Raw genomic sequence first — 13,480 nt, 5'->3', positions numbered from 1 at the left:
CCATGGGGGCCGTGGGGGTGGGTGCTATGGAGCCACAAGCACCCTGACACAGGAGCTTTGGCAAGCAGCCCCCCCTGCCCCATCACAACTGTCCACGGTCCCAACACGTCTCTGGGTGGGAGCGTCCCTGGGTGGGGAGTGGGCGGCTGCTCCCTCTGTTGCGTTGGTAACTGTCCTCCACCCCGCGACGGAGCAGGTGCCCCTGCACTCAGCCCACGTGCCTAGCTGGGCGGGCGGGTGCGCCTTTCCTTGTGCCGAAGTGCACCCGCTGCGGAGCCTTCCAGCCAGCAGCACAGGTTCTCGGTGGTGCCCGGTGCTGGGAGAGGCTGCCCTCGGCAGGGGCATAGCTTACAAAGGGGGTCAGGACCTGGGGTGGCGGGTGGCCTGACAGGCAGCCAACCGTGCGGCCCTCCGGGCGCCCCTTCCTGCTCAGTGGGACCATGGCCTCGTCCTGACTGTCCCCGTTGATTCCCAGCTGTATCCGCGGATCAAACCCCGACAGCGCACGCTGGCCTGAACTTGCCGTTGGAGCACTGCCCGGGCTCGCCAGCGAGGGGCCGCCGGAAAGGTCGCTCTGCCGTTTCTCCAGGAAAGCTGAAGCCGGACACGGTTGATAATGGTGCTCACTTTAGCAGACGGCGTCCGCGATGTGAAATTCCCGCAGCTTCTGGGTGAGGCCCTGTCTTCAGTTTGCCCATAACTGGGAGAGGTACTTTTGCCTCCAGGAAGACTGAATTTTGCCAATTACTGTAAATCCAAATAAATATCCAGCTTTCTAAACAACTGTCCCTTTTGCCAATAAGCAGCCCTATAATTTATCCCTGGTTGGTTGCCAATGAAGACGAACCCTCTTACTGACTTGGCCCCAAGGCCGTCCCTCGTTCCCAGTGTCACCCCCACCCCAGCACTGAAAACTTGCAACCACAGTGAGGTGTGCCCTCTGCTCGAGCCTGCCCTCCTGTCACCGAAGTCCTAGCAACCCCACCGCCCTTCCCTCCCACCCTCACCACGCCCATTTCTTCCTCACCCTACCAAAGGAGCCCCTGTATGGAAACTTCTGTCAGTGGTGGTGCTTGGTGCGTGTGCCCCGGGCATTGCTGTCAGTCACCCTCATGCAGGCCGATGGTGCTGGACCGGGCTGGCACGGCCCAGGCGCCAGAGCCCTTAATACCAAGCGGCAAACAGTCAGGAGCCTCCAGATGGCACTGTCCCCTCCTCTGCTCACAGCACTGCCTTCCCTGCAGCAGCCCACAGGCCGGGCCGGGGCAGACGTGGGGGGGGGGGGGGTGCACAGCAGGGGGGCAGCGTGGGCCTGCTGTGATGCGATAACCTTGGCCCAGTCCAGACTCCAGGCGGAACTGTACGGACAGACTTTTCTATACCAAAAGTATTTTTTGACTAGACCATTCGAAACTACCAGAATAATACTGGAAATGTTTTTTTCTCATTAAAAGCCAGGCCCTTAGGCTTTATTTTCCATGTATGAGTCCTGTGTGTAATTTAACTGTAGAGCCGCTGCTGTAGCCAGGCCCCCTCAGGCACGGACTGTGTGCCGGGCCGCCACCCCCCTACCAGGACCCCCCCCTCACCGCGAGCCCCCCGCCGCGGCCGCCCTGTAACGACGCCCAATAAAGCCTGTCTCTGCCCGGCGGCTGCGAGTCTTGTGTTCGGGAGCCCGACGGGGCGGCAGCGGGAAGGCGCGGGGGCTTCCGGGACATGGTGAGGCGAGACCCGATCCGTATTTTCAAAATAGGTTTTAATCATAAGCTTTATATACAAATTGTTGTACAATTACTTTAATAAAGTGAAACGGTAAGTGAAAAGTACAAAAAGCAAAGCTGGCTCCTCCCCCTCAGTGAGTATCAAAGGTTTGCTCGTAGCCCCGGGTTAGTGATGCGGGAAGCGAGCGGCCTATGATCGGGCTCTGGCCACCCAGAAAGCAGCGTGTGTCCTCGTGCTGAGGGGCCAGAACCTTCTAGTAAACCTGGGCGCCCATAAAAACATGGTTTAAGTTATGCTACAAATAGTTTGGCAGTAGTGTGACTCAACCTCTCCCACCTCCCGTTAAGTATCGACAAGGTAACGAACTCTAAAGCGTGAGGCCGGTCAGAGCATCAGTGAACAGTGAACCTGCCCTGGCTAAGCAAGCGCTCGTGTCCCCGACACTCGAGCTGCGCTGCCCAGCCCGTGGCGGGTGAGTTGCCTGTGCGCGCGGAGAGCAGGCTCCGCGGTTCCACGCCCACGGGCCGTCTTGCACGGTCACTGGTCCCGTGACTCGTAGAGGAGCTTGGTGGCCTAGAACGGGACCAGAGAAGCGTGCTTGGGCCTGTGCCTGGTTGGAGCTGGCGTGGGCACCCCCTCCCCGGCTGGCAGGGCCGCCTCGGGGAAAGGTGGGCCCACGCTCGAAGCAGAACGGTCCAGGCCCCGCCCCCACCCCACCGCACACGCCCCTGCCTGCCGCGGCCCAAGTACCTTGTGCATGGCCGCCAGCCACGCTGTCGACTGCCTTCTGCCGGCGCTGGCGTCCTCCCCGGCCGTCAGCTTCAGCTGGGTCGTGCCCTCTGCCCCTGGTGCTGTGTACTGCAGGGACATGCCTGTGGCCCGTGCGTTGCCTCCTGGAAAAGGGAGACAAGGTAAGAAAGCCCACGGGGACCCCAACCACCCAGGGTTCCCCACCCCGGACTCCACCTGGCCTCGCGTGCCTGCCTCCCACCCCTCAGGCTGGCGCCGGAGGCCCTCTGGCGGGTGACCCTAGAGTCACAGGATGGGCAAGAAATCTCCCGGACTGGCCCTCCAGGGCCCGGGATGCCTCCTACCACGTCACTGAGCCCAGTGAAACACAACTGCGCCGGCCAGTCCCACGTGGGGACGCCTGCGGGCGGGAGGCCCCCACAGTTGGCTGGCTCCGTGCGCGTACCAGTCCCGCGCGGCCGCAGCACACGGGCCGTCAGCAAGGCCCCGAGCAGCGCCGACGCCCCCGAGACCCCCCCCACCCCGAGCGCGCGAGCGCCTGCGAAGGTGCCATGGCGGGGAGCAGCCCCCGCCAGGCCAGGCCAGCAGCTCAAGGACCCGCCACTCACGAACAGGCCGGCGCGCTCAGTCGCGACTAGTCAGACACGTCCGCGCACACCAAGCCTCGCGGCGAGGTCTACCTGCAGCTTTTCTACTTTGCGACAGCAGGATGAGAACTCGGTTCCGAGCAGGAGTCCGGCCCACGGAAGATTCCTTCCGTCAGACACGGATCTCGGGGTCCGACCCGAGCGCCTGCCTCTCCCCCAGGCCTGTGGACCGGGGACGGCACCGGACGGCCGAGGGGGCCCGGCCACCGGACGACGGCAACGGTCAAGCACTGTCCCGGCCACCTCAGCTGACCTCTCACGAGCCCCGTTCCGTCTGTGCGTGTCGCCAGGCTGGTCCCTGACCGGGCCCCTATGGGAGTGCCCGCTTCCATGGGAACCGGGCACCAACCAGGGCTCTGGCCACCGCCTGCTTTTGCAAGTGAGCTTTCCGTGGCGCACAGCCCCAGCTCGGTTTCCCGGCGCCTCTGGCTGCTCCTGCCCTTTGTGAGAGTCCGCGGAGCTGGCAAAGCTGAGAACGGCGACCGCCCAGCAGCTCCTCGCGCCGCCGCCCGCTGGGAACTCTGCCACCCCCGCCACCCACCCCTGGAGGAAGACCGGGTTCGCAGCTTTTAAAAAACTTCCGGCAGGGAGCCTGCTTCCTCCTCTCTCTCCGCCTACTTGTGATCTCTCTCTCTGTCAAATAAATAGTCTTTAAAAAAAAAAAACAAACTTCCAGCAGAGCAAGGCTCACTGCGCCCCCAAAACTGCCGGAAGGGGGCATGTGGCCCCAGAAGGCCCAGGGCCCTGCCAAGGACGACGAGGCTTCAGCAGGCCGCGAGGGGGCGGCCTTCTCCCTGGCCTGGGAGGGGCTCTGGCCAGGGACGTTCCGAGCCCCGGCTCCCTAGCAGGAGGCAGGCAGAGGGGCACCCGGGCTGCCCCCCGGCTTCTGCACACCCTCCCTTTGTACCTGGGTGTCTGCGACTCCCACCTGCCCCAGGCAGCCGGTGTGGTGCTGGCGTCACACCCTGTGCACGGGGCAGAGGCAGGGAACACTGCCCACTCGGGGGCTCACACAGAGGCGCAGAGCAGGCTGAGGAGGCGCAGGAACATCCAGGAGGGAGGCCGCCCCCAGCGCCCTGCTGCCCTGGACTTGGCCAGCTCGGGGACGCACGGCTGTGAGATACCGGGGAAAGCTGCGCCCTTGGGATTGTGAAACGGAGCAAATGAACTACGTTCCTGCCACTGGGCTACCTTCATTCACGCGGCGCACACCCACGTCTTGGGCCCAACCCCTTTCAAGTCCACTGACACGAGCAGCTGCCTTCGGCTCATGTCGTGATCCCGGGGTCCCGGGATCGAGCCCCGCATCGGGCTCCTCGCTGGGCAGGGAGCCTGCTTCCCCCTCTCCCTCTGCCCTGCCCCCTGCTCATGCGCTCTCGCTCGCTCGCTCTCCGAGATCTTATTTCAGAAGACTGCGCGTACATACACACGCATAATTGTGTGCACACATAAAAGAGCCCGGGGCGCGATCTCGGAGCTGCGGCGTGGCCTGCGGGGGAGAGTGGCACACGGTGTGGGGCTGACCTTCAGAGACGGGCTGGCTCCCGAGGAGGCTGGTGTAAGCGTGAGTGTCTTTTTCTACGTCAAGAAGGTAGGCAGGCAGGAGAGAGGAACGAGAGCCCGTCAGAAAACAGAGCGAGAGGGAGTCCGTCGCGTGGGCGCTCCGCACTCTGCGCGGCGCGGACGCGGACTCCCCCGCGGAAAGCCGGCTGCCGAAGCGCAGAAGCGAGATGGAAAGATCCAGACGGGCGGAAAGGCTCTGGAAGCTCCCCAAGGAAGCGTAAGGGGACCTCACTTCAGACACCTGACAGGAGCAGAAGGCCCGGTTCCCAACGAGCCACCGCTCAGGCCTTCTGAGCACGAGGGTGACGCCAGCGGCGCCGGGAGCCTGAGCCCCGGTGCGAGGCCAACAACAGCGGGGCACGTCCGGGCGGATTCTCCTTCGTTCTCGGACACATTCAGCCCCGTTTACCTGGCGGGTTCCTGAAGACACTAAACCCAAGCCCAGCAGGACGCCGGGCAGGCCCCCCCGGGACCCGCGGCCGGGCCGAGCCCGAGGCCGCGAGACCCGCTCCGCGCGGCGCTCACCTGCGGCCGGGAAGCCTTCCGTGAGGACCTGCACGGCCGAGATGCGCGCGATTTCGATCTCGTGGCGGCTGTCCCCTTCCAGAAGCAAGTACCTAGGGAGCAGAGCGGCCACAGCACGTCACCCGGGGTCACGGCGACAGCACCGTCCGCGCCGAGCGGCGCCCCGCCTCTTACCTCTGGTTGCCGGACAGACGGCAAACCATCGTCTCTGGTTTCTCGGCGTCTCCCAGGGTCACGAGGAAGGTGGCTCCTGGGGGCAGAAGAACAAACGTGAGAGCACGGCCGCTCCTCTCACGCCTCGCCCTCCCTGGCCGGGCCCGGCCGCCCCCGGGACGCGCGCCCCCGGGCAAGACCACAGCCGGGGCTGCGCCCACGGGTCCCCCACCCCCGACCCGGCTGGGGCAGCAGAGCCGCGACGGAGGACGAGCAGGGGCACTGCTGTCGGGAGAGGCTCTGTGCACCCCGAAAGCTCCGAGGAACCGTCCGTCCTTTCCCAGAAGGCCCCGGGGGCTCCATCCCCATGCCAGGCCCCAGCCCCGGAGGCAGGGGGCACGGGGCACGGGGCGGGGGCGGGGGCGGGGGCGGGGGGAGGCGGGAGGAGGCCCGCAGGCCCCGGCTTACCGCTCAGGAGCACCTTGAGCTGCTTGTCGTAGAACTCGGCCTCCTTGTGGGACACGAGGGCGCACTCGGCGCACTGCCGCACGGGGTCCACGAAGCACATGCGCCGCAGCGGCACCTTCTGGCCGCAACACTTGTCGCAGAAGCACTTCCCACACCGGCGACAGTGGTGCTGCAGACGGGGTGGCGGTGAGGGGGCAGAGGGCCGCCCCCCCATCAAGTGATGAGGTCGCCGTGAGGGCCCCTCTGCGTGCCACTGCCCACCCGCCGGGACGCCCCACCTCCACGGAGGGGACACCCCTCGGAGGGCGAGACCCGCGCGTGTGGCTGCGCCCGGCATGGTCACAAGGGTGTGCAAGCTGCGCTCGGCCCCGGGCCGAGTCACAGTCCGCTCTCCTCAGGCGGACACGCGGCACCCCCCGCCCCCCGCAGTGGCGCGATGCGGCCTGGGCCCCCCGCCCAGTGGCCTCAGCTCACCTTTCTGGTGAGAAAGTCAAACTTGGCGTCACACTGCATACACCTCGAGCACTGGGAGGGAAGACGACCAAGTGTCAGGCCCCAGCTCTGAGCGGCGGGGACAGCGCCCCTCCCGCCCCTCCCAGCCCAGATGCTGGGGTGGCTTCCAGCGCGACGGAGACAGGGCGACAGGCTCGGCCACCAGCTCAGGAGCCCCACAGGCCGGGTGGCCCCCCCCAGCCGCAGGCCGTGGGGGCTCGTGGGGGGACACCGAGAGCCCGAGCAGCTACGGGCAGGGAATGGCTCAGATGGCATCTTGGGGACCCTGGAGCACGCTCGAGCCGGGGCAGTGGTCAGAGCCCAAACGGCCACACGGGCCGTCCTGGTGCCGGAAGCAAGGATTGTGTCACGGCAGGACCACGAGACGGCAGGGCCAGGAGCAGCCGCTGCGGCTACGTTGGGGGCAGGCCCGGCCGGCGGCAGCCCGCACGCGGCCACACGCGTGTGCGGAAGAGCCTGCATGGGACGGGAGACGGTGTGGGCTGGAGGCGGGTTCGCCACGGTCACTGCCAGGCCTGGAAATGCTCCCGGACGCTCCTCGGAGGAAAGAACCCGAGGGAACGACAGCAGCCAGGCTGGGGCTCAGGGCAACGGGCGCCCCAGAAGGCAGAGACGCCCTTCTCCCAGGGGGCTGGGCACGGAGGGGAGGCCTTCCTCCCCCATGCACTCCCGGGACAGGAGGCCCTGCTTCGGGCACCAAGGACAGAGGACGAGCTCGGGCCTCTCTGTTAACACAAGCGAACACAAGAGCTGGTTCTGGTTTTGCCAAAAGCCCCAAAAGGCGGTCCCGGCGCGGAGGCAGCTCAGCTCCCTGCAGCGGGAAAGCCAGTCCCGCACCCGCAGGGAGCGTCAGCCCCGCGGGGCAGCCACAGGGAGCCAGTCCTGCCCAGCCGGGCCTTCCCTCGTCCCCACCGACCGTCTTCACTCTGGTCAGATGCCCTCAGCCACAGGGGCGGCCGGGCCACTCGCCAGCCCGTGCCACCCCCAGGCTCAACCCCCCCACCCCCGCAACCTGCTCTGCGAGTGCCTCTGGGCCTCGGCCTCCCCCAAGCCGGGCAAACAGCGAGCTCCAGGGAGACTCCAGCCCCGCCGGTCTGTGTGGCTCCGGAGTCCAGCGGCGCCGGCCTTGTGCAGCCGCTCCCGGAGGGGCCTGGGCCCTCGTCCTTCCCAGACGCCACCCTGCGGCCACAGCCCCTGCACCGCGAGTGGTGTCTGAGCCTTTTGAGATCCCATGACTCACATTCTCTCATTTCCTCTTTGTCCTCACGTTGCCTTCTGGACTGGGACACAGGTCTTGGTCCACCTTGGCCTTCCAGAACCATCTACAGGGTCTCCCGCGGCTTTGAGTGTGAGCTGGCTGCTCACCGCACCGTGGCCGCATCCGCCCATCCCCGGCACTGCCTCTCCCTCCTGTGAGTTCTGGAAGGCTACCTTCAGCAGGGCCCGGGCTCTACGTGGCCCCCGCAGTGCCAGCCACAGAACCCACGGAGAAAGCCTCCAGCGAGGCCGAGGCCAGGGCGCACGGGGAAGCCTGTGCCGCCCTCCCTCTCCCTCCCCATTGCCTCCGTCGCACACTTCCTAGCGTAAGGCTGGGGTGTTCGGGCAAGTTGAAGGGCCAACTTTTGAACTAAATCACATCCAGAATTGAAAACGTGCTCCTTAACAGTGTAAGTGACACGGAAGTTCATTAGACAAGCAATGAGGAGATTGAGAAAACTGGTCCTTAAACAAGGTAGTTTACTGACCACATAACAGAAAAGACACTTTGAAAATGGCCAGCGGAGCAATTTAATCTAAAGAAAATGAAATAAAGAAAGCAACAGGCACGGAGACCAAAGTAAAAATACGGCTAAACACCAGATGCCCCGTCTGAGAAACTGTCCCCAGAGCAAGCAAACACGACAGGCACCAGCCCAGCCCCGCAGCGGTGACACCAAACTAGACAGGGCGACTCCAAGGCCCGGAGCCCTGGAAACCACGTGCGGCCCGCCCTCGCCCCCCACGCCCTGGCCTGCGTGGTCCCCACCAGGGTGGGAGGGGGCTGAGGCTCCGGCACGCGGGATCTCCAGGGCAGGCCCCCCATGAGGGACTGAGGGAGGGTCATGCATGCGGTGCACACGCGCCCACAGCCCCCTGTGCTGCCTGAGCCCTTGCACAGTCCGCCCACCGCGACCCCCCCCTCCCGGGGACACAGCCCGGGGAACAGGAGGCTCCAGCCTGGCCTCCTGGGGCCCCACGCTCAGTCCAAGGGCCTCTCACCCGGCGGACTGGACGGAGGAAGCTGGTGGCGAGGGGTGGCCTCTAGAGGGGCGCTGGGCACCGCGGAGGAGGGGGCGGCTGGGGCCAGAATTCCCAGCCCCGCACCCACTCTGGGGCCTCGGACTCCTGGCAGGGTGGGTGGCCCCGTGGCGGACGCAGGAGCCAAGAGCGGCCCGGGCCCTGGAACAGGTACGCCTCGGGAACCCCAGGGTCCCCCTGCCGCGTGGCCGAGAGGTCTGCCACACTGCCCGACCCTCAAAGGAGGAGCCCCCAGAGGCGCGAGGGGCCACTCCAGAAGCAGCCCCAGCGCACAGGTGACAGAGGGTCTCCCCTCCACATCAAAACAGTCACAAAACATGGCGCTCAGAGCCTCTGAAGGGATGTCAACAAAGGCGACTGTACAAGAAGAGCCCCCGGGGGCCGGGGGACTGCCGCGCCACAGCCCGTGACCCCCACAACCCGCCGCCAGGACCAGACCCTCCGACCCTCACACAGCACCGTGTCTTAGGTTCCTCAGACACAAACAGATCCTGAAATTAAAATTTAAAACTTGTACTGAAAGATAACCCTGTCTAGGGGCACCTGGCTGGCTCGGCGGGGAGAGCCTGAGATTCTGATCTGGGAGTCACGAGTTTGGGCCTCACGCTGGGTGTAGACATTGCTTAAAAGAAAATGTTTAATTAAAAAAAAAAATAATCCCTGGGTGGCTCAGTGGGTTAAGCCTCTGCCTTTGGCTCAGGTCATGGTCTCAGGGTCTGGGATCGAGCCCCCCATCGGGCTCTCTGCTCCGCGGGGAGCCTGCTTCCCCCTCTCTCTCTGCCTGCCTCTCTGCCTACTTGTGATCTGTGTCTGTCAAATAAATAAATAAATAAATAAAATCCTTTAAAAATAATAATAATAATAATCCCTTCTAAAGAGTAAAAGCGTAACTCCTAAAATATAAATTGACCCATTTAAAGATTTAACTGCTTAACTAACAAGGGACCAGCAAACTGTTAAATCCCCCGCCCAAAGGGGTGGGGGAACACACGAGATCACGGGAACAAGATGACGGGGCCAGAGAGGCCAAACAGCAGGTATCACAGGAGACGAGTGCACCCCCCCGGGACAGAGCCCATCTGCGTCCCCCACCCAGACCCCCACTGCCACCGGTTCCTGGAAGAGACGCAGAGCCTACTGACACAAGCGCACCCCAGAAGCACCAGCCGCGGCCCTCGCTCAGGGGCCCTCCACTGTGGCATTTCCGTCAGCACCTGCCAACGACAGAGAGGTCCTGGGGGGGTCTAGGGGCACCCCCTGGGGTCCCGGAGAGCAAGTATCAACACCCTCTCCACCTTGACTGCTGGGAAAGTTTCCGCAGAGAAGCCCTTGCCATGTAACTTAGATGACCCGGTTGCCCCCGATCACCCATGATAAGGCCGGACACGGACCCCAAATTCACCGCATTCTTCACCCTGTTCTTGACCAGCTGACCTGTCTGTCCGGGCTCATCGATCAGAGCAGACGCGTCAACCTCACTCGGTCCGTCCTTCAGGCCCATAGACGACGACCCACCCCGCGCCGGAGACAGGCTGACCCGCGGTGATGCTTCCCCCGACGTCGGGTCACGCCACCCGCGCCTCCACGTGGGCCTCCGCCCACCCCCACCCGTTCTGGTCCAGCCGGGGTCCCTCCCGCCCGGCCTGAGACGCTGGTGGACCCCGAGGTCTCCCTCCCGCAGGCGCGGCTCTTTCCCACGCCGCCAACAGCCCCATCCGGCACCACCTCTCCTAGCTCAGGGTCGTCTGCCCGCCGCGTGCTCCCTCCCAAGTTCCGTGTCTACAGAGAATCCAAGCGTCAGAACAAGAACACAGAGGGGCCGTCGTCGCTGGTCACACTCGGGGCTGAAGATTGGGCGGGGGGTGAGGGGCGGGGGCAGGTGCAGGGTTCTTAAGGGTTAAACTCAGCATCTCCATCTGCTCGCGACAAGTCCCTCGGGCCGCGCGCCCAGGGAGCCCACCACGAGCCCATCTCCACCACCGTCCACGCGAGTCCGGGGCCGCGGCCAGGCTCCCCGCGAACCTGCCAGCCCCCCGCCGGCGGGGTTTAGCAATGCTTATTTCGCAGGAACCCCCAGGGGAAGCGGAGGGCTACAGACCATCTCTCTGTGCATGCACAGCACACACAGCCCCCAAATTTTTAACACTTTTAAAGGATGTCCCCACAGGCCCAAACTAACTACCTGGCACGGGCTCAGGCAGCTACAAAGTACAAGAGACGGGGACCGGACTGGCCTCAGGGTGACCCAGGGGAAAACAGAGCCACGATGACACTCGGAGGGCCGCCCACTAACACGTCGATGCCGCTAACTGAAGTGGAGGGTCTACGGGACACCGTCCAGCCCCGTCTGCCCAACCCTAACTCCCCACCCCCAGCCCCACCCACCACGGATAAACAAACCGGTTTCTCAGCACGAGCACCGCAAGCTCTGTCCCCCCTGCACACGAAAGGGGCCCAGAAGCGCAGCGGGCAGTGCGCAGCAGGGGGGCGTCCCTTCCACCGTGCCAGGCCCAGGGCTGGTGGCAGAGCAGGGGCTGCCGCACCCCTCCCCAAGGCTTCTGGAGGCTCCTAGCCCACACTGCCTGCCCCAGGCCCACTTTCTTTTCCTCCAGAACACTCTCTGCTAAAAACTCTTGGACGATGCCCCAGGAGGCTGCAAGCTCTACTTCCTGAAACTCAGACAACCCCCCACTCCCCCCACCCCTGCACCCACAGGAAGGCCTCCAGGGCCTGGCCTGACTCTTCCATGGACAAACGGGGGAGAGGGGGGCAGGGGGCGCTCTGGAGCGACGCCCCCCACCCTTTCAGCTCTGGAACCAACCTCCTGCTGAAGGAGGGACACCTCCCGGATTCAAGTGTTCCCACCCAGTGCACCAGCACCCCGCCAGAAGACCCCTCTTGTCACTTTGTGGTCAGCAGTGGCCAAGAGGCAGGAAAACACAGGCGGTGTCTCCGGGAAACGGCACACTGCAGGAGAGCGAGCCAGGGGGACAGCAGTCACCCCAGCCGCTAACCCAGTGTGGCCGCCCACAGCGCTTCCGTCCAGATGGCTCTCGCTGCCGGCCACCAGGTCCCTGAGCGATGGGGGGGGCCTACTGGTGCTGTTGAAATTCACGGGGGGTTGGTCAGGGACAGAATGTCTCCTGTGGCTACCGGGGGGGGGGGGGTCCTTGACGGAAAAATTCTGCCTCCCACTCCCTCACCTCCGTGACACATGGGCGACCACCTGGTGATCTGGCCACAGGTGATGTGTGCACAAGTGCAGAGTCCGGCCTCCAGCAGGTCACCACCACCCCTCCCCCACGGCGGAAGCGAGCAATTCCCCCGTCCGCACGTTGGGTCACCTGCCTGTCCCCACCTCGAGCCATGCTACTTCCACTTCCCGGAGCGGTAACTTTCGCACTCACGTAGGACCAGGAGACGCGATACTTTCAACCTTGCACACCACTAACCAAGCAGGCCCTGCGAGCAAAGGTACACGCCGCTCCGAGGAGGGCGCCGAGGGCACAACGGGAAAGAACGCGCTCACACAGGGCACCACGGGGCCGAGGCCGGGGAGGCCCAACGCAGGGCCACTGACCTCCAGGCGGGCCCCTCCTCCCCGCGGCCCTGCACTGGGCCCCTCCCCAGCTGCTGGCCGCTTGCCCTCCTCCCACACCAGACACCTACTTCACTCCTACGCGGAAGGCCTGCGGCCCCAACAGCCATTATGGGGGCTGGGGGGCTGACGAGACACAGGGGGTCACTTGGCGCAGTCCCAACAGTCAGCGGCTGCCAACTTCGTCCGGCGCCTGTGATTTACAGGACGCACGGACGTCTGTGCCCGGGCCCGGAACCAACAGCTGCTGGCTCGCGGACACCGCACCCACCCGGCCCACAGGGACAGCTCAGCGCCTCCCCGGCCTCGCCCTCCCGCCACAGCTGCTCCCGCCTCTCCAAGCCGGCGCGTCCCCTAACCGGGACGCCCTCCTCGCCGTCCACCCGGAGCCTCCTGCTCAAACCCCGCGCTCCGCTCGCACCGCGCAAGGGCCCCCCCAGGGCGCGCAGGGGGCCTGGCCGCCGTTCCCCCCGCGGAGTGCGGCCCCGCTCGGCCGCTCAACCAACAAGTGGAACCCCCGCCGGACCTCGCGCGTGGGCAGAGCCCGCACCCGGCGGGAGGGGCTGTCCGTGCCCGGCGCCCTCCGCGCGGGGGGTGGGGGCGCGCGCGCCTGGGCGCCCCGAGAGGGAACCAGGCGGAGGGCGCAGTGCCCAAGGCCCCGGAAGGGCTGGAGCGCGCGCGGCGGGAGCCCGGGGGGCCGAGGGCAGCCGTGGGGGGGCCCGGGAGGCCAGCAGGAGCCAGAGAAGCGGTGCGGGCTGCAGGGACGCGGACGCGGGTCCCGCGCGCGGAAGAGGGTCCCGGCCCGCAGACGGGGGTTGCGGGGGCGCCCGGGGCGCGTATACGGGGCGCTCGGGCTCGGAAGGGGGTCCCGGGGCGCGGGCGAGGGTGCGGGGGTCCCGGGCGAGCGGAGCGCGGACGGGGGGCGGGAAGCCGGCGGACGGCGGCGACCCACCTCCTTGTCCGGGACCCACTGCGGCTCCTCCAGGCCGAAGGGGCTGCCAAGGGCGCGGTGCTCGGGTACCATGCGCAGGCCGCTCGGGGAGCGCACCAGCTTCTTGGCATCGCGGCGCGCGGCCACCTCGGAGGACATGACGCCGCCACAGCGCTCGCCAGCCGCCCGGACCCCCGCCCCGCCAGGAGCCCCGCCCTGCCCGCGTGGATGACAAGGGCCGCGTCCAATCGCCACGCCCGGCCCGGAGCGCGGGCCAATCGGAGCCCGGGATCCGCCCCACAGCCGCGGTCT

At 65.9% G+C, this 13,480-nt stretch overlaps 2 protein-coding genes across 6 annotated transcripts in view; one reads left to right on the top strand and one right to left on the bottom strand.

The window, feature by feature from the left end:
* PPP1R13B (protein phosphatase 1 regulatory subunit 13B) overlaps positions 1-1,479 on the top strand; it is an 89,526-nt gene extending 88,047 nt beyond the window's left edge. For all 4 annotated transcript variants that reach the window (XM_080808375.1, XM_080808374.1, XM_080808373.1 and 1 more), the window contains one exon: positions 476-1,479. In XM_080808375.1, the coding sequence (XP_080664501.1) occupies positions 476-517 (42 nt within the window). In that variant the 3' untranslated portion in view covers positions 518-1,479. The remainder of the gene's footprint in view (positions 1-475) is intronic.
* A 257-nt stretch (positions 1,480-1,736) lies between these two features.
* Positions 1,737-13,375, bottom strand: ZFYVE21 (zinc finger FYVE-type containing 21). 2 transcript variants are annotated; one of them, XM_080808378.1, is made up of 8 exons: positions 13,190-13,375; positions 6,303-6,353; positions 5,829-5,997; positions 5,382-5,457; positions 5,208-5,299; positions 4,644-4,697; positions 2,473-2,615; positions 1,737-2,295 (listed from the first exon to the last, which is right to left on the bottom strand). In XM_080808378.1, exons 1-8 carry the CDS (start codon positions 13,325-13,327, stop codon positions 2,260-2,262), a joined length of 759 nt encoding a protein of 252 aa, XP_080664504.1. In that variant the 5' UTR covers positions 13,328-13,375; the 3' UTR covers positions 1,737-2,259. The 2 variants fall into 2 exon arrangements, with proteins under 2 accessions (XP_080664504.1, XP_080664503.1); XM_080808377.1 differs by lacking the exon at positions 4,644-4,697 and having other exon boundaries at positions 1,740-2,295.
* Between the last annotated feature and the right edge of the window lie 105 nt (positions 13,376-13,480).

This window comes from Martes martes (assembly GCF_963455335.1).
Source record: "Martes martes genome assembly, chromosome: 7".
Classification (NCBI taxonomy): domain Eukaryota; kingdom Metazoa; phylum Chordata; class Mammalia; order Carnivora; family Mustelidae; genus Martes; species Martes martes.
The sequence above is the reverse complement of the archived record's forward strand: the minus strand, read 5'-3'. Positions and strand labels throughout refer to the sequence as shown.

Bases quoted from the DNA above. Each gene is read 5' to 3' on its own strand.
- ZFYVE21 (XM_080808378.1), bottom strand. From the start codon at position 13,327: ATGTCCTCCGAGGTGGCCGCGCGCCGCGATGCCAAGAAGCTGGTGCGC. The intron at 5,458-5,828 runs GTAAGCCGGGGC...TTCTGCCCCCAG, and splicing joins GCTCAAGGTGCTCCTGAGCG to GAGCCACCTTCCTCGTGACC. The intron at 5,300-5,381 runs GTAAGAGGCGGG...TCTGCTCCCTAG, and splicing joins CGTCTGTCCGGCAACCAGAG to GTACTTGCTTCTGGAAGGGG.